The following is a 20,350-nucleotide window of genomic DNA, read 5'->3' on the forward strand; positions in this document are numbered from 1 at the left end:
CAGAGAGGGGGTCAGAGGATTGGAAGCTGGCTCTGCACTGACAGCAGAGAGCCCAATGTGGGGCTCAAACTCACAAACTGTGAAATCACAACCTGAGCTGAAGTTGGATGCTTAGCCGACAGAGCCACCCAGGCGCCCCAAACTCTATTTTCTTACTTTTCAATTATGCTTGTGTAATTTGCATTAGTGTCAGTCCTTGACAAGTAGAGAATATAATCTGTAAATTCACTTAGGTCCACGTTAGGACCTTAGGTCCGCTTAAGGTCCACATCAGCTGCAACAGAACAAAAGTATTCCGGGTGCCTGACAGACCCCTTGATAACTCATTTTCCTCGGGAGAGTTCCAGCAACGTACCAGGTTCATGGCCTTTAGACATCCCCACTGAGAGAGAGTGCCACTGACAATCTTTATATGACCTGTTAGCAAAGCTTAATTTCTTTCCTATTATTTTAGGCCAAAAAAATGCATTTAAATAAAAGTGCTGATATTTTTATCCTGCACCCCAGTGGATTGTGTTGGGCCACACCCTGTGGAGCACAGTCTCTGCTTTGTAGGCACGTTCTCCACTGGCAGCCACCCCTGCCTTCTGTTCTGACCTCATCTCACACAACTGTCCCTGCTCTGGCCTAATCACACTGAACACACCAAACAGATTCCTGTCTCAGGGCATTTGAACCAGTGGTTCTCATTACCCGACATGATCCCTATGAGTCTAGCTCTTTGTCATGATGCAAGATTTGGTTCAAAGGATACCTTCTTGAAGAGGCCTTCCTGATTACTGTATTTCACAGAGCCCCCTCCTCTTTCCATAGCCCCCAGTTACTCTCTATTCTCTTTCTGTTCTATTGCTCTCTTTGATTTATTTATTTTCACAGAACTTACCACTATCTGTTTAATCCCCCTCATACATGCTAAGCCCCTCTAGAATGGGATCTTGTCTCTACAGTCCACCCCCCATATCCCCAGGATGTTTTGGGGGCTGGTAAATATTTATGGAGAGATTCAACATTTCTCCTGTCCCTCTGCCTCACTTGAACCTGTGCCTTTGGATCTAGTTTTTTCATTTGTGTCTGAAAACAGTTCCTCCCCATGACATCAGTTGGCAGAGACACTGTATTAGGAAGGATGGGGTGGTTGATTGTAGGGTAAGCTGGATGCTGTGAGAACTCCCTGGAAGTAATACTTGCAACCTAAGGATTGGGTAGGGATGCTTGTCATGGAAATCCTGATGACTTATTTCTGGTAATGAAGTGATTAGTCCACTTATGTGTCTGAGAACAGAGGCCTTCACAACTGCAGGTGAATTACGCTCTTAGCTCTAAAGGAGATCAAATTTTTGTGTTCCATAGATAATTTCCACAATCAGAAACTTGATCTCCAACTGGAGATGTTTTCTTGAGACACAATTAATAGAGTCTGCTAAATTTTATCCCTGAAGACAAAATATTACACTCTGAATTTGGAGTTAACCAACTGTACCTAAATTCCCTACTATCCTGCCTTATGTCTGGTACTCGGTAGACCCTTAATAGGTATCAGTATAGATGAATAAATAAATAAACATAGTCATGGGGGTTGGGTCTGATCTGGCTCTGACATTATTCAGCTGTGCTACCTAGATCAGGGTCTGACAAACTATGGTTCATAGGCCAAGTCCAGGCCACCACAGTTTTTATAAATAAAGTTTTATTGCAACACAGTCATGCTCATTTTTTTAAGTATTGCCTTTCACACCATAGTGGCAGAGTTGAGTAGGTGTGACAGAGATGAGATAGCCCACAAAGCTTAAAATATTTACCCTCTTGACATTTACAGGAAAAGTTTGCTGACCCCTGGGCTGGGGAATGCCACTTAACTTCTCCAGGCATTGATTTTGTCATTCATAAAATGAGTTGAATGGACTCAGTGATGTCCAAGGTCCTTCTCAAAGCTTACATCCACATTTTCTAGATTGTAAGATACTGTGTTCCTAAAGAAACTCAAAGTGAATGGACTTAAGGTTACCCTCACTGTCTTCTTAGAAAACATGATTTCATGAAGCTGTGTTTTCATTAAATGGAGATATAGGTTTTGCCACATTTATCTGAAAGACATACGGAATGTTGCAGGTTGAGTTCATTTCTCTGGTTTGGTGTTTAAGTGTTTGGAGGAGTAGATGTATTATGCTGCTTAGTACCTTCCCACCGCTTTTGCCAAGGGCTCTGCTGAAGTAAAAGTCAAGAGTTTGTAAAGAAACTGATAAGTGGGTTTGCTTACAATCTATAATGCTTTAAGTGGGGGTCTGGTATATTGAGCTAAGAAGTAAAAAATAACGTTAAATATAACATTAAAATCTCAGCTTGGCTTACTGTGAGGTCATTCATGGTCCAGATAAGAAAATTATTCATTGCTACATGTTGCAGGAGAACAATTCTGGCCTGGGAAGAAACAAACATTGTCTTCGTTAAGTTAGAATCAATTACTCTATCTTGATTGGTTTTCTTGTTTGGGCTTAAATTATAAGTGCTTAAGTACATAAAAGCCTCGTGGATCCCTTTGAAAGATCATCAGCCCTGCAAAGATTTTGTTCAGGTCACGAAACTTGTAATGGGTATTTCTTCTCATACTTGCCTTCCACTTGCCTTCCTCCAATTACTGTTGACTGCACGCTTCATCACAGATCACAGAAAATGAGCATCACCATCAGATCACGTAGTCAGGACTTTCTAACAGACTGAACAACAACAAAAATAGAATACATTGAACTTTTATGAGAGGATAAGCAACGAATTGCAATTCTGGGACTCTGTCCCTCCCTCTTTCAACATTTCCTGACCATGTACTATGTGGCAGTTCTATACCAGGAGCTGGAATATCTCAGGTATATGTTATCTTTCATAGATTGCACATCTATAGCAATTTAGAGATTTCACACCATGATCCCACTTGGTTCTCACACGAGACTTTGGGAGGGAATCAGAACAAGGATTCCATCTACCCCTACGGTTTATGTGGGACCCCTCTGTGGGAATACTGGAGTGAGGGAATGGAGATGGGAGCTCAGCCTGACTGCCTGGAGAAACTCCGGCCACCTCCATGTGAGGATTTTGTTTTGTTTTGTTTTGTTTTGTTTTGTTTTGTTTTGTTTTGTTTTGTTTTAGAAGGGATCTTGGTGTGCTCTGGCGAATGCCTGGCACCTCCATCTCACTGATCTGAGGGTAGGGAGCAGAAAAAGGTCAGTGACAAGGTACAAGGACCCTAATTCCTAAGTTCCACCCTACTCTGTCTTCCAGCCCCAAGCAGGAGGCTGGATTTTCAGCTCACAGTGAGAGTGGCCCTTCTGAGCCTGCAGAATTCCCAGATAACTCTGGTGCTTCCCCAACACCCCTTCTCCTAACCAAACTCAAAGAGCTCCTTCCTCCTTGGGTGTAGAGTGCTTGCACGGGCATCTCTGAAATGTGAAAATTCTTTGCACATCATCCATCAGTGCTTGATGGTGACCTGGCAATAATAGAAACCGCATCTCAGACCTGTCAATAGGTAACTCTGCCTTTGGGTAAGTGACTCTCTGAGCTTTAACGCCCTGATTTGTGAAATAGGGGAGTTGGACTAGATTATCTTTGAGGTCTTTCCCGGTTCTTGCTTGCCATGCTTTTTGGACTTACATTTGATTCCCAAATTAACTCAGTTTATATAGGGCTCCTGATCCAGAGATATCACTATAGCAGATGCTGTCACGGCAGTGCGTGTTCATATCCCCTTGGCACTCACCGTTTCTGCAGGCTTTCACTATCGCTCTGCCAGAGGCTTTCATCTGGCTGCCGAGACATGCTTGGCTGCAAATGCTGGGGAATTCAGATCCTCAGGAGTGGTCCTCAATTAATGCCAAATGCGAACTGAAGAAGGATATTGCAGCATCCTTTTTCCTTGGGGGAGACATCTCTCAAGCAGGTTCTTGCTTATCCACAAGCAGTAACTGGTTAGTTAATGCACACTGCATTGACTTCTTCCCTTCCTTCTCTTACATCACCTCCCAAATGAACCACTTGCAATCAGATCCTTATCTCAGGGCTTGCTTCTGGGGGAATCCACCCTAAGATCAGTCCCAAGCAAGTCCTATTGTGATTCGTCTAGTAGCACATGCATTGGTTCACAGTGGTCAGGTCCTTGAGGAATGTGTCTTGTTTACCGGGACTAGGGTTACCAGATTTAGCAAATAGAAATACAGGAACTCTAGTTATTTCTCAATTTCAAATAGTGTCAAATAATTGCTTAGTGCAAGCATATCTCATCTCAAATATTACATAATGTATACTTATACTAAAAAAATTCATTGTTTACTTGAAATTCAAATATAATGGGAGTCCTGTCTTTTATCGGTCATCCTTAATCCCAGTTCTCATTGGGAGCAGTGGGCATTGGACCTAGACCGACACCAGGGCTGAGGAAAGGAGGGTGATTGGGATTGGCTTAGAAGATATAGAGCGTAGAGGGAGGGAGGGAGGCAGACCTGAATAGCAATGCTTAGAGATAAAGACATGTTGAGTACCAACTAGTAGATGGGTGTGAGGTGGTAGATAAGGAATGATCAATTCAAAGAGCTTGGGCAAGGAGGCAAAAACGGGGTACAAGAAAACTGCAAGCTGCGGTTTCAAACATTGTGGGGAAGGAGGTGCCAAAGTCAGCAAACTTGCCGAGACGTTATCGATTTCTCTAGCCCTATTGCCTCGCACAGTGCCTGGCTCACTCTGGGTGCTCAATAAACATTAAATGAATGATGGGGTAGGAAGATTGGTGGAAATAAGAAATTCTGCCATTGTGAGCTTTATGGAAAATGGTGCCCACTAAAAAATGCACAGGGCCTTTTAGAGCAATGACTTGCATCTGATTATAGAAGCATAGAAAATATGAATTGCTATGTGAATTCTAAGTAATGAGCTTTTCTAATCCTTTCCTCATTTTTCATTGCAGGTACAATTCAACTTAAATCTTTCATGGCTAGTCGGGTTTTTGAATGCCACTTGTATGTTCAAAGCTAATTTACTTAATAGCTAACTTATGTGAACCTTGACCAATATTATTGGAGCATTTAGATTGACAGAGAGTTTGGGATGAAAATTCCCTATTCAATTTCAGAAGATTGTAATCAATTTATGTTTTTAATAACATTTCCTTTTCTTTCTGCAAGAAGGATAAAATCTCATCCTAGGTCTATTATTTCTAGCTATAAGTTCAAAGTTGAAAAAGATTGGTTTTATCCTCAGCAAGCGATGTGATATTTCCTAACTCTTTGATAGAGAAAATGAAGGGAAATACAAAAATAAACGTCAGCATTTAGATAATAGAAAAGTAGTGCTAACACATCCTCAATTTTCATTAAAGTCAGCTTTTATTGTTACTAGAGAAAAATGTTTTTTTTTTAATTTTTTTAATGTTTATTCATTTTTGAAAGACAGAGAGAGACAGAGCACAAGCAGGGGTGGGGCAGAGTTGGGGGGCAGACACAGAATCCGAAGCAGGCTCCAGGCTCTGAGCTGTCAGCACCGTGAGATCATGACCTGAGCCGAAGTTGGATGCTCAACCGACTGAGCCCCCCAGGCGCCCCAAGAAAAACGTTTTTATGAAACAATAAGCAGGCTGGTCTCCAAAGGGTGGTTTCTACTTAAAATCATTTCTTCTGTAGATGATGTATCTTTAGAGTTAATATGCTCATTCTGTGTTAACTGTGTGTCAACCACATGAGAAGGGCAGAAAGCTGTATGTGGAGAAGTACTAAAAATGCACCTAGGAATTCAAAATAATATACATTTTAATGTAAAATTAAAGATGTACTTGTTCTAAGCTTTCTATCAAAAGTAAAAGTCTTCTCCGATGCTATAGAGAAAAGAAAACAGAAAACCATAAACCCAAAATGGAGTCACTTGTGCTAGGCCCGTGTCACCAAATCAGGGCTTAGTACCTAACATAACTGCAGTTTCCGACTTCCCTGGGAGTGTAGTCTTACCGGGTCAGTCTGGAGTTTTCTGGTTAGTACCAGTGAGGTAATCTGCCACATAGAGCCTCTTCTGTCCCCCAAAGGGAGGTGAGGTAATCTGCTCACTCTTTATCGCTGCTCCCTTCTCTCTATAAAAGTCTTCCATTTTGTATAGCTCCTTGGGCTCCTTTCTACTTACTAGATGGGATGCTGCCCAATTCATGAATCGTTCAGTAAAGCCAATTAAATCGTTAAGTTTTACTCCACTGTATGTTTGGTATTTGAGGGAGCCAATGATGTTACTTCGAGGTGTATTACCAAATACATGAGAGTGTGGTACTCTCATGGAAGTTTGCAGAGGAAGTAAAAGGAGGTTTCCTCTTTCTGAGAGTGGCAGGGTCAGTTATTCAGACCAATTCTCTGGATAAAATCTTTTTAGAAAGCTTAAAATTACTGAAGAGCTGACCAAAGCACAAAAGTGAAGGAAAATGTAAAATAACAAGCGTTGACCAGGATGCGGTGAATTGAAACCCTTGGGCATTGCTGTGGGAATGAAAAATGGTGTAGCTGCCGTGGAAAACAGTTTGGCAGTTTCTCAAAAAGTTAAACATAGAAATACCATATGATCCAGCAATTTCGCTCCTAGGTGTATATTCAAAAGAACTGAAAGTAGGAACTCAAACATACTTGTACACCAATATTCATAGCAACATCTGTCACGATATCCAAAAGATGGAAACAACCCAAGTGTCTGTCAGCAGATGAATGGATAAAAATGTGGTCTGTCCATACCGTGGAATATTATTCATCTACAAAAAGGAATGAGGGGGGCGCCTGGGTGGCTCCTTTGATTAAGGGTCTGACTTGGGCTCAGGTCGTGATCTCAAGGTTCATGGGTTCAAGCCCCGCGTCGGGCTCTGTGCTGACAGCTCAGAGCCTTGAGCCTGCTTTGGATTCTGCGTCTCCCTCTCTCTCCCTGCCCCTCCCCCGCGCACGCGTGCGCACACTCTCTCTCTCTCTCTCAAAAAAAAAAAAAAACATTAAAAAAAATTAAAAAAGAATGAAATTCTCATACATGTTACAACATGGATGAACTTTGAAGGCATTCTGTTGAGTAAAATAAGCCAAACACTAAAAAACAAATACTGTCTGGCTTCACTTATACCAGATCCCTAGAATAGGCTATTTCATAGAGACAGAAAGTAGAACAGAGAGGACCAGGGGCTGTGGGGAGGGGCAGTTGGGGAGTTGTTGCTTAAGGGGTACAGAGTTTCTTCTGGGGATGATGAAAAAGTTCTGGAAATGGATAGTGGTGATGGCTGCATGGCATTGTGAGTGTACTTAATGTCACTGAATCGTCCATTTAAAAATGGTTAAAACAGCAAATTTAATATTGTGTATATTTAATCACAGAAAAAAAGAAGGAAAAAAAAAAATGAAGGAGAAACCTGACAGGTAAATGAGCACAGAAGCTGCTTTTGACCTGAAGGCATTTACCAATTTTCAGAAAATTAAGACCTGTTCTTCACAGCCTCCTGCAGCAGGAGACAGAAAGCAAAGCACAGAGTCTTTTTGTTGGGTTTTTAATATTCATCTCATTGGTTTTATCCTGATTGTGTCCACGAAGTTTCTGAATCAGAGACAGACTGTCATTAGTGTTATTTACATAACAATCATTGCATTGACCGCCCCTTCTTGTCCCAGACCTTACTCCCTGGGGCCTCAAAATGAAAGTCAGGTGGAAAAAATCTGTCCTGTGAGGGGCCAGATGATCCACAGGTGAGCAATGGAGAAGAATGGATTTTCTCTGCATATATACTGGAGAATGAGATAGCTGCCTCCTCGCTTCTCTCAAAAAGAGGGAATAAAATTTTGCCTCCTGGGGATGGGATGAAAGGATCCTGGGTTCTCACTCTAACCTTTTAGTATGTGATTAAATCTTTTTAAGGACCAGATAAGCCTGAATGTCGCTGGCTCTCCAAGGCCCTGAGCCTCATTTTTCCCTTGAAATGTTAACACATACCTCCAGAGTTAAGTGAATCTCTCCAGAGTTCTCTCACTATCTATACAGTTCTACATTACCTTCCCAAGGCTGCTCTTAGCTCTGGATCCCAAGTTTTCAGCAAGATTTATTCAGAAATCCCCACCTCTGCAGAAACACAAAAATATTTTCTCTGCACCCACACTGTTGAAGACTAGGCTTTAAAAAAATTTCTTTGTTAAAGTTCTGTTTATCAGCTCTTTCTAGTACTTAAGAATGATTTCCCCTTCTCACCACTTCTATTCAACATTGCACTGGAGGTTCCAACAAGTACATTCAGACAAGAGGAAGAAGGGGGGAGAGAAGGACTCGGAGAGGAAGAAGTGAAATTGATTTCATGTGCAGGTTACACAGTCATCTGTAGAAAATGCTAAAGCATCTACAAGAAGCCTACTAGAACAAACTATAAGTGAGTTTAGCAAAATTGTACACAAGTACCTCTAACCTACGGCAGAACGTGATAGCTGCTTTTATAGAGGTACTGTGTCCTTTAGAAGTACTGAAGTGGGGACATTAATTCTCTTGGAGAAAGTAGAAGACATCATAGGAGGTAAGCTGTGAATCACGTGTTTGAGGAAGGATTGATCTGGGTCAGGAAGAAGGCAATTGGTGTTCTGATGGGAGGACAGGGAAAAACACAAATGTTTGGAGGTGGAAAATCGTGGTGCTGAAATGCCGGACCTTGAATGTCAGACCCCAAATTAAGGACTTTATCTGAATGACTTGAAATAATTTTCCACACCTTCCTTAGAGTGTTATGTAATTATCTTCTCAACTATAAAATAGTAGGCTTACTTCTTTTTCTATTGGCTAGTCAAAAGAGATGATTATGTTCATAAGTAATTTAAATTGACCTTAGTATTTTGAAGCAGGCAAAATAATCCAGTTTGATGTAAAAGCAAATGAAAACATGAAATGAACATTTTCCAATCTGCTGCTCTTGGATATTTACCATCTTTCTACATAATCCTAGAATATAAGCTTTTCGAGGGGAGCACCATGTGATCTGAGTCTTTTACGTTTGCCACCGTGCAGGCCATTCAGTAGGCGTTTAATCCTTGCTCTCCAGCGATGATGTAAAACTGCAATAATCTAGGTGGTAACTCTTGACATTATTAAAAAATGAGTGCTTCCAAGAAAAGAAAAATCCACAGCACACAGCCAAACAATAAATATGGGAAATAGGCTAGAAATAGATTTATTTCCTGAAGCCCCTGCTTCTGGGGAGCCTGGGTGGCTCAGTCAGTTAAGCGGCCGACTTCGGCTCAGGTCATGATCTCACGGTCCGTGGGTTCGAGCCCTGCGTCAGGCTCTGTGCTGACAGCTCAGAGCCTGGAGCCTGTTTCGGATTCTGTGTCTCCCTCTCTCTGACCCTCCCCCGTTCATGCTCTGTCTCTCTCTGTCTCAAAAATAAATAAACGTTAAAAAAAAAAAAAAAAAAAAAGCCCCTGCTTCTAGGACCCAGCGCGTAACTGGAGTGTCCTTCCCCCATCCAGGTCACATTGAGCAGCCTGGACATTTCCCAAGGCAGACAGCTTCCTCCTCCTGTAATCCAATCCGTAGAGGAGGACGTGGTTTTCCCTGATTCCGAACACCATTCTGCTTTATTAAAAACTCTTTTTCTCCTTCCTATCCCAAAACAGATGGGGCATGCACGCACCTCTCTTTCCCTGCCTATTCAGTACTTTCTCATAGGAACCTCCGAGCACAAACCTGAGCCCTTCGGAGCCAACCCCTTCACACCAATTTCCAAAATAAGCCCTGGAGTGGACAGACAGCTGTGCAGACACAGTTGACCATGTGAGCAACTCGCCTTCCTTGGGATCACACCCGCTCCTACTCAGAAAGGAAATCCTGAGGCTCTGAACACTGTTCTTTCTCCCAAGACAACTTTCCGTCTGTAAGATTTCTCCCTTAGGCATGCCATTCTTAATGAGAAGATGTCCACCATCGCCTGTGGACTTGAACTGCACTTTTGCTTTTGAAACCATGTGCCTCATTTTCTCAGTGTTGAATTTAAATAGACTGCTGTTATTGTATTTAGTTGAAAAGACTTTTTTTTTTTTTGCACTAATATGAGGCTCATAAGGAAACATCCCAACTGGGTTGGTTAAGGTTACCCGAATAGGCAGGGAATCTATGTCCTCATTATCTCTGCCTTGATTTGTTTGGCTGTCAAAGATCTGCTCAGAATAGTTTGCCAGAACAAACCCTACTTGCAATGGGATGACAGAAACTGAGGTAAAATGAAGAATATGTAACAAAGGAGAAACTAGCATATTAAAAAAAATTTAATGTTTATTTATTTTTGAGAGAGAGTGCGCTAGTGGAGAAGGGGCAGAGAGAGAGGGAGACACAGAATCCCAAGCAGGCTCCAGGCTCTGAGCTGTCAGCACAGTGCCCGACGTGGGGCTTGAACCCACGGACTGTGACATCATGACCTGAGTCAAAGCTGGACGCTTAACTGACTAAACCACCCAGGCACCCCTAGTGTATTTTAAACAGCAGGTTTGGGAGACTTGCAAACTATAGTAGTGTGTTATTTTGAAACAGAACGAATAGAATACATCCACGCACACACACACATATATTTGGACAAGGGTTCATAGAGCTGTCTTATAAGGAATTGGTTCACATGATTATGGAGGCTGAGAAAACCCCATCATCTGCCATCTGTAAGCTGGAGACCCAGGAGAACCAATGGTATAAGTTCCAGTCAGAGTGCAGGAGAAGACCCATGTCCCAGCTCAAAAATAGGCAGAGAGAGCAAATTCTCCCTTCCTCCACCTTTTGTTCGATTCAGACCTCCAATGGATTCTCTAAGGCCCACCCACCCTGGGGAGGGAAATTCCTTTATTCCATCTACTAGTTCAAATGTTAACCCATTCAGATGCACACTCACAGGTACACGTAACATGATGTTTAACCAAATATCTGGGCACCCCACGGCCCAGTCAGGGAGACACAGAATTAATCATCACAGGTAGTGAGCAGTTTAGCGAAAGTCCATGGAGAGTTGATATTCCCCACTTAAAATGTGTGTCAATTTGGACAAATCAAATTGGCCACCTGCATATGAGTCCTGTGGCTCACCCACTTTGACTTGACTTTGCCTGCCACCGGTCTTTGGCATGAGCCTATCTCAAATGTAAATGGCATCCCTCCTCTTTTGAACAACTTCACTAAAGCAATGGGTCTAGAACAGCAGTTTCAACCGGGGGTGATTCTACCTCAAGGGGATATTTGGCAATGTCCAGAGACATTTCTGGTCATCACAACTGGGGAGATGCTATTGGCTTCTAGTGGTTGGAGGCCAGGGACGCTGCTAAACAACCTCCAGTGTGCAGGGCTGCCCTATAACAAAGAAGTATCCAGCCCAAAATATCAGTGATGCTGAGGCTGCGAAATCCTGTTCTAGAGAGAAAGAGACATTCCACACTGCTCAACACAATATGCCCCACATGTCCCCTGTCTTTGTCATGAGAAACCAATGCTTTCTGAAAGCTTTCTAGATCGGGATTTTTCCACTGAGTTTAAATTACTGGGTAGGATCTAGTGTTAAAATTGGCAACTTTTGAATAACTGCATTAAGGTAGACACGTTACATATCAAATTTGGATGAGATGCAGGAAAGCCATGAGAGAAGTTAAGCGGCACTTTGAAATCTAAGAGAACTGTGTGAATGGTGTGCAGGTGGCTTTATTCCAGCTCATAGCGCAAAATACCCCATAGTGAGTTCTCAGATGAGGAAGAGCAAATACTCATTTTCGTCAGAGGCACATTGCTGAAACTGCAGTTATGACCTCTTCAGACCTTCAGAAGGTGCCAGTTCCTTCCCAGTATGACACCACTGTGATTCTAACTGCACTGGGTTGCCTTGAGCCAATAGGGGTCAGTGGGCAAAACTTCGGAAATCTTGTTTCTTGACTTGCCAGTTTGTGTGCTCTATTGCAAACCTGATTGCTTTTTTCTTAAATGGGTAACCTGTACATCTTTGCTCATGGTCAGGAAAAAAAAAGTCCCTGTTAATAATTTACAAAAGACAGAGCTCCTCCTCTCTTGCATCCTCAAATCTCTCAAAACACGTGATCGTCTAAGCATATCTGGTTTCCAAGTAGCTGAGTGAGGAAATATGATTGGCCTCTCAGCATTGATTCCTCCTCTCCTTCCTCTCTCACTCTTCTTGCCTAGCAGTTGTTTGCTACAAGACGGTCATTCTTCCTATAAACGAATAAAGAACAGAGTTCTTTCTTTCCATCCTTAGGAAAAGGTGGGCTTTTTTGCCTTCCTACCATGGACGAGGATCTTGAAGGAGAAACTTGGCAGACCTTTTCCATTCCCTGGGGCTTCGGCCAGGCAGTAGAGGATGAAGGAGGACATACATGCCAGTGAGTAACAGTCCTCAAGTACAAATAGCAGGGGTCCTGTCATTGCTTCCTGAGATTAGCTCCTGGTTTTCAGTAGGATGGATTTATTTGGACAAGGGTTGAAAACCATGTCTCAGAATTATACAAAAATGATGCCTTTGATAGAAAAGCGATGAGATCCTTCTGAGTTTTGTCTCAGTAACTGTAATTTTTACAAAAAGAATATTTGGAGGTGAGGCAGGAATATCCTGCAAAAGAAAAGCATAACGTCATACACTACTCTGGCTGTTTATTTCCTCACGACTACATGTCCAGAGGCATGCTTTTGGGAAGAGAGAAACTGATTTTAGCTGCTCATCCTTATATATGGTATTCTAATCGGCTATCACTCACAGTAAACTTTTGACCGCACTTGTGCACTTTTTGCAAGAGAAATTGGGTTGTGCTGTGTTTATTTTCTTTTGAAAGTGGTGTCTTCTCAATGACAAATGTATCTATCAAGATGAAAACTTTTCATTGTTAAGCAGAAAATGCTATGTTGGCTATACAAATTAGTTTGTATTTAATTGCTTATCTTCAGTGGTCTTGATAAATAAGTATTTCTCCCTTGGAAACCTATTTTACAGAAAGTGCAGATCCTTGATGAGTGGCTGATGGTTTATATAAATATGTAATTCTTTCTTGATTTTGTCTAAGTTTCAAGTATTTTGAAATTCTTGAAGTTTGTCAGTGCTGCATGCATTTTGGAATGCAAATTGGAAAGTTTCCAGTCATTGTGCTATTCAATGCTTTCTCATTAATCACTGGTACTTGTGAGTTTGTTTAAATGATATTCTTTCGGCAGATTCTATGATTATCGAGTGTTGCAGCATTGCAATAAGAACATTATGAGAAGGGGCACCTATAAAGGAACTGCCACAGGTTAAGAGAAGCTCTCCAAATGGGTAGAATTCATTACCCTGGAGTTTTATCACTTGGGACTTTGAGCCAAATGTGTTTAGAGTTGCCATCATTTTCCATAATAGTAATCACTTGGTGGCACTATGTGTTTTAAAACAGTTTTGACAGTTTGCATGGGTGCGAATGAAACCTCTTTCCTTTCGTTGTAAGGAAAATTTAGAAAGTGACGTTGTCATTCTTTGGGACTAGAACATACAAAACAGCCTGATGTTTTGGAGCTAGCAACAGTGATCTCCCAAAAACTACTGTTTGCTTATGATGTAATTTCATTGGACAGCTTTTCTTTGTAGTGCACACATTTTCTTCCCGATTTCATACCTGAAAGATGAAATGATTGAATATACTTAGGCTAAAGAGAACAGCCGCTTAAGACAGGATCCTGAGATTTGTGGCTCTTGCTTGTCTGATTAGTACCATGAAACGAAATAGATTCGGCTTCGAGCTCACTGAAGCATGTTGTTTACAGGTTTGGGAGAAAATAGATAATGAAAGGAATAAGGAATATTTTAAATCAGAACACTAAAGACAAACCACTGAATTCCAGTTGGATAGTTTGTTGGCTATACTTTTAACTCCATGTACCCAGTGAAAAGTCTAGTGTGTCTTGTTTTATTAGAATTAGTGCTAGATATGTCTCTAAAGACTGAAGTTCCGTGTTATCCCTGGATGTGCTTAGTCATTAGATGATTCAAGTTAATATATTATTAATTTTAATTTTATACATAAAATACTATTTTATTTTTATGACTCAACACAAAAAGCAACCATTATTATAACTTCAGCTCATTTCTGCAGTGGACTATGCTCTCAGGTATAGAACCATGTAAATGTGGTTCAAGATTCAGTAGGTGGGGACAGTCTTCGTAGAGCAACAAGTGAGGCTGGCCCAATTCCCTCAATCGAGTCTCATTTGAGCTGCTGACTTTTCACAGGAGTACGATCTAAAATCCTTAGTCTGTCGTCCAGTCAGGCAGCGCAGGCTCCCTCATCTGGGAGGTCCCTGCAGCCCTTCTCCACGTTGCTCATTGCCGATCTGAAGAAGCTATCATAAGACTGAAGTGAGGACGAGAATGGTTCACTTTCCTGAAGTTTGTAACCTTTAAAATTAAAGCGACTCGAGATTGTTTTTGTTGTTGATTAAAGAGCAACTGGTTGCCCAGTAGAGCAGCCACACAGAATGGTCAGGTTTCCAGAACGGGTCTGACCTGGCTGTGTGCCCTGGTGCCTTCATTTATTGCCTATATGGCTTTGGGCAAGTTTGTCAGTTTCATTAAGCCTCAGTCCTCATGTCTGTAAGATGAGGATAATGCCTACCTCATGAGGATGGAGGGCTAAGTTAGTTATTGTAGGAACATCTCCTAGCACAGTGCCTGCCTCAGCCAGTTATCTGATTACCGACGGTCATTCTTAGTATTCGTATTAGTAGCAGTGATAGCAGAGCCTTTCAAAAACAATCTGGATCACAGGCCTTCAGCTTCAGTTTAAGTTTGAGAGAAAGTTATAGGTTATTTGGCTATATCTTCTGGCAGGAAGATTCTAATCTTCTAGTAGGAAAAAGGATTCATTTGGAACCTCACCTACCAGAATGGCAAACAGGGATAACACTGAGAATGCCAAGTGCTAGCCAGGGTGTGGAATGACCGGAACTCTCATGGATTGCCCGCACAATGTACCCGCAAAAGGGTAGAGCCACTTTTGGAGAGCACTTGGTAACTTCTCCTAAAGCTAAATGTACATTTGCCGTAAAACCCCTACAGTCCCACTCGTGGATATTTCCCCTAGAGAAATGAAAACTCACGTTCACAGAAAAAACCTGTCACAAAAGTTTAGAGCAGCTGTATTCAGAATTGCCCCAAACAGGAAACACCCCAGATGTCCTTCAACGGATGCATGGATAAATGAACCGTGTTAAATCCTCACAATGAAATACCACTCGGCAGAAAAACAAGAACAAACTATTGATACACACAACAATTTTGGATAAATGTCAGAGGCATTATGTTGAGTTCAGGAAGCCAGTTTCAAAAGGTTATATACTGTACGATTCCATTTTTATGACATTCTCAAAAAGACAAAGCTATAGTGACAGAGAACAGATCGATGGGTGCCAGGGGTTAGGGGTTGGAGAAGTGTGTGAAAGTACCTTCTGTAATGGAGCTATTTTGTATCCTAATTGTGGTCATGGTTATAAGAACCTATACATGTGATAACATTTATATGGAACAGTATGTCGAAAAGTTAAATTTACTATGTGATAATTTAAAACATGAAAAATGAGAATACAAGCTTTTGGCCCTTGAGGAGTTCATAGGTGCACTGAGGGACAAACACAAATGCTTATAATGCAGTGGGGTGAATGCAGTGATCGCAGCACGCTGAGAGAAGAGCTAACACCTGGTGTGGCATGCCGTACTGGTCTGATGTGGCTGGGTTACAAGTGTACCCAGATATTGCTGCGCAAGAATTGTGGGGTCCCGAGGCCCGGGCCAGTTGTTTATGGCCATGTGCAGCCTTGTCCCTGTACCCTCAACCGTCTTCTATGTGTACCAAGACCTGAAAAAGTCTGGGGGGGTCCTGGATTAGGGTATGATGAGACCCCCTTTGCCTAGTCGCCTGGGAGGAGGAAGGTACCGAGAAACCTCCAAAGGGGAGGTGGTGCCTGCAGTGGGAATAAAGGGTAAAAAAGAGAGAGCTAGGCAGAGTCAGCAAGCCAGTCGTTGCCTGACAAAGGCACAGAGGAGAGAAAGTGAGTACAAGTTGGGGGCTCTAGGGTATCCAAGATGACAAGAGTACGAAGTGTGAGGTGTGGCTGGAGAACCGAGACCGGGGACAGATTTCTGGATAGCCTTGTATAATAAAAGGGCATTTGGTTTTATGATAGTGGATTCTGGGCGTTATTTAGAGGCACATGGGGGATGAGGCGGCAGAGACAGCAATTTGATGAAAGCGAGAAGAGGCTGCAGGGGTGGGATAATGGGAAGAAGTACAGGGTTTGATCTTAACTGTCAAGTGCTCGAGAACACACTTGTAGCATGTGTAGCATTAATGGCAGACTCTCCCTCCTGGGAAGATCTTTTCACTCATTCGTTCACCACCAATTCATTCAACAAATCATCCACCTGCCTGATAGGCACTATTTTAGGTCCCGGGGATCCAACAGTGAACAAAATCAAGTCCCAGCTCTTGTGGAGCTGATATTTTCAGGGCTAAATGAGCTAAGCTTTGGACAGTTTTGAAGTGTAAAGGGGCTCTGAGGTAATAATGCCTAGTAGACAGGTGCTATAAAGACCAGTCTGAGCTGAAAATTCAAATTGGTGGTCACTGGTACAAAGATAGAAATCGGAGCCTTAGAAGTTGATTGAATAATCCATCTTTTGATACTTCAATAAAGCTGGAAAAAACCCATTTTTTTCACCCAAATTCTCAATGATTTGCCATTAAGACTTGTTCTTCTGTAAGAGGAGGGATCCATCTAGCTTATACTGTAATCTCAAGGGTGCTCATCCACCCAGATTCCTTTTTTATGACATCCTGGCAAAGGGTTCTCTAACCTTTCTAGAAGAGACTGTGTTATAATGAACAGATGTGTCTGACGTGTGGAACATTATACTAAGCTCTAGGATGGGGAGGAGATGGAAAAGAAAGAGTAGACCTGGTCCCTCTTCTGAAAACACTGAAAGTCTACAGGGAGAGCTAGCTCCTTAACCCTCTGTAAGTACTTATGGTGCTTGAGAATGGCCATAAGCAAACAAATAGAAATTCTGGGTGGCTCAGGGTGCTGAATCTTACAGTACATATATACACAGGCAGAGTTGTAAAGCAGTCATCAGTGACTTTCAAAAGAAGTATGTTCTTTTTTTAAAAATTTTTTTAATGTTTATTTAGTTTTGAGAGAGAGAGAGAGTGAGAGAGTACGAGTGGGGGAGGGGCAGAGAGAGAGAGAGGAAGACACAGAATCTGAAGCAGGCTCCAGGCTGTGAGCTGTCAGCATTGTGCCTGACATGGGACTCAAACTCATGGACTGTCAGATCATGGCCTGAGCCGAAGTTGGATGTTTAACCGACTGAGCCACCCAGGCGCCCCAAAAGGAGTATGTTCTGAAGCCAGTTATCGATGAACTGGCAATAATTGGAATGACACAGGCCAAATTCTTGGGTTTGACTTTGGACAGCATAAATGGGCACGTGGTATTTTGAAGAGATTCTTTTAATGAAATAGTTTTAACCCGGCTGTGTTGTTAAAGCTGCTGTGACTCAGGTACGTATTCATGCTACCATGTTGATGTGGCCCCCAAACCAAAACATTAAAATTCTGGCTGTTCTGACAACCAGGAAATAAACAAGTGGATGTCCTTTCTCCATCGTAAGGCCTCATCTCCCTGTGGTGGGTCTGGGATAAGGTGTGAGTCAAAAGTGGGGAGGCAAAAGGGTAGGTTCAAGTACCATCTGGCAGGCAAACTACCCATGACCGGGAATCGCGTGCTAACCATTGTCCACAGCTCATAAAGGACTTTTGGTCATTCTGAGCTGAGTGCCCACTCATTTTTGGAGCTGTCATGACAGCTTGGATGGTCTGCATCTCATGTCAATTAATTTCACCTTTAAAATTACAGTGGCTCTACTTGTTTACATATAACAAAGAATTACACGTACTCAACTAAAAATGTGACTTATTTCCTTTTCCATTTGATAATTCAGGGATAGACACCTCTGCTATTTAAAGACTTCTTGAGTATACTCAGTTTTATTGACTGGTGTTATGTTGGACACTAAGAGTAAAGAGGAGGAAGAATGTGTTTGTCTTTATTCATTCTCAGCTCCATATTGCACAGAAAATCTTCAAATAAATTTCTAACAGATCTAATATATATTATAATACATACATTCTTTGTATATAAAATTCATTTACTAATGAATTACTAATATTATAAAAATTTCCTTTGAATCGATGTCTTTTTTTTTTTTAAGTTTATTTATTTATTTTGAGAAAGACCCACTGGGGAGGGGCAGAGAGAGAGAGAATCCCAAGCAGGTTCTTTGCGGTCAGTGCAGAGCCCAATGCAGGGCTTGAAGTCACAAACTGTGAGATCATGACCTGAGCTGAAATCAAGAGTCAGATGTTTAACTGACTGAGCCACTCAGGTGCCCCCTGATGCAGATTCTTATCTATTTAAGAATTCTTCTCCGTTAAAGGGCCCATCGCTTTCTTCAGTTCTTCAAAGAGGCATATGACTTCGTCCCCGCCCAAAAAGCCTTAGAAGTGCTGCTCAATGAATTATCTCTATACAATAAACTTAATTATGTACAAAAGCAATTATTTCAAAGTTTTGAGTTGAATATATACCCAAATAAAGCAAAATCTTATTGAGGGACACTTGGCTGGCTCAGTCAGTAGAGCACACGGCTCTTAATCTCAGAATCATGAGTTCTAGCCCCATGTTGGGCGTGGAGCCTACTTTGAAAAAAAAAAACATCTTATTGAGGCTCATTTACATGATTTATTATTCCATCTGAACTTTCAGCGGCTGGGATGAATTTATGGCCAAATGCTTATAAAACCAAAGTGCCCTTGTGAGATGCTCAGCTTAGAGGGTGCCTTACTCTACAGGATGCATACGTCCCCGAGGAATCATATTTGTTAGTTTCTCAGCTTTTCTCATGCACATCAAGAAGGTGTATCCAACAGTAATCAATGATTCAAACCCCACTGATTTGTACTCCCCATTCATAATTTTCCTCCAGTATGCACTTCTATTTTCTGAGGTTTTTAAAGATGGTAATTAGGGAGTCTTCTACTCTTTGAGTAAAGTGGATTTCTAGAAGGAAACAGCTGGGAAACATGTTGGAATTACAGAGAGGAGATCGATTTAGACAACCGCCCCCCCCCCCTTTTATTCTGGTTACAAAGCACAGACAAACTCAGTGCTTTGAAAAGCAAACAGAGATGTCAGAAGGTCCTTCTCCAGGCAATTCAACATGTACTTGAAGGACCCTTCTCGGACAAGGACTGTGCTTTGCCCTTTCAGAGCCTACTCTCAGGTAAAGATGGTTATCCTGTATTACAGATAATTGCTGATGGGATTGAACACAATCCTCCCAGGAGACTGAGGCTAATGGGTTGGAAGTTCTGTGTGTTTAATATATTTGCTGGGGGGATACCGTCTCCCCTTTCTAATACAAAACTCAAAACCCCGAAGCAGGGAACATGCACGCACACTCACACACAATGCCAGCTCCAGTAATCACATCTTTCATTTTTTGTTGTTTACTTTTTCTTTTTTGCTTATTCTATTTCTCTATTTTTAACTATTCTATTTCTCTATTTTTGTTGTCATGTGATAATCATTTCTTAATATCACCCTTCCTTTCTGACTCAGGATTTTGTGCAAATCGTTCCCTTCTTCCGGAATGTTTCATCATTCACGTCTGTGTTCAAATGTCTCCTTTTTGGAGAAAGCATGCACACATTGACATTCATTCATTTAATGACTCTATTTACTAACACTGTACCTGGCACTGATCTATATGCTAGTGGAGCCATAACATTATACCATTACTAAGCTGGTCTTCTGTCTCTTTGTGAAAATGTAGACACCTGACTAGGATTTTTTTTTTAAGTTTATTTATTTATTTTGAGAAAGAGAGAGAGCACATGGGAGGTGCAGAGAGGGAGAGAGAGAATCCCAAGCAGACTCTGGGCTGTCAGCACAGATCCTGATGTGAGGCTCAAACCGACAAACTTAGAGACCCTGACCCAGGCCGAAATCAAGAGTCAGACGCTCAACCTAGTGAGCCACCCAGGTGCCCCTCAACTATGATTTTTGATTGAAACTTTCATCTGTAATGGGTACTGTTCTGAGGTCTCACATTACTAGTGTATCAGGAGTGTGTTTTTTTCCCCTTGAGTTTTCATGGGGAAAGAGGTAGCAAAATGATAACATAGATAAATGGAGCTTTGAGAAGTTGCCTACAAGATTAATTTCTTGTTCTAAAAAAGTAGATTGATTGATTGATTATCCAGTAAAGTTA

At 41.8% G+C, this 20,350-nt stretch overlaps 1 protein-coding gene across 5 annotated transcripts in view; it reads left to right on the forward strand.

Moving 5' to 3' along the window:
* Positions 1-20,350, forward strand: part of FRMPD4 (FERM and PDZ domain containing 4) — an 856,248-nt gene that overhangs the window by 55,766 nt on the left and 780,132 nt on the right. For all 5 annotated transcript variants that reach the window (XM_045472369.1, XM_045472370.1, XM_045472368.1 and 2 more), the window contains exon 5: positions 12,260-12,383. In XM_045472369.1, coding sequence (XP_045328325.1) covers positions 12,260-12,383 — 124 coding nt within the window. The remainder of the gene's footprint in view (positions 1-12,259; positions 12,384-20,350) is intronic.

Source organism: Leopardus geoffroyi, chromosome X, assembly GCF_018350155.1.
Source record: "Leopardus geoffroyi isolate Oge1 chromosome X, O.geoffroyi_Oge1_pat1.0, whole genome shotgun sequence".
NCBI lineage: Eukaryota > Metazoa > Chordata > Mammalia > Carnivora > Felidae > Leopardus > Leopardus geoffroyi.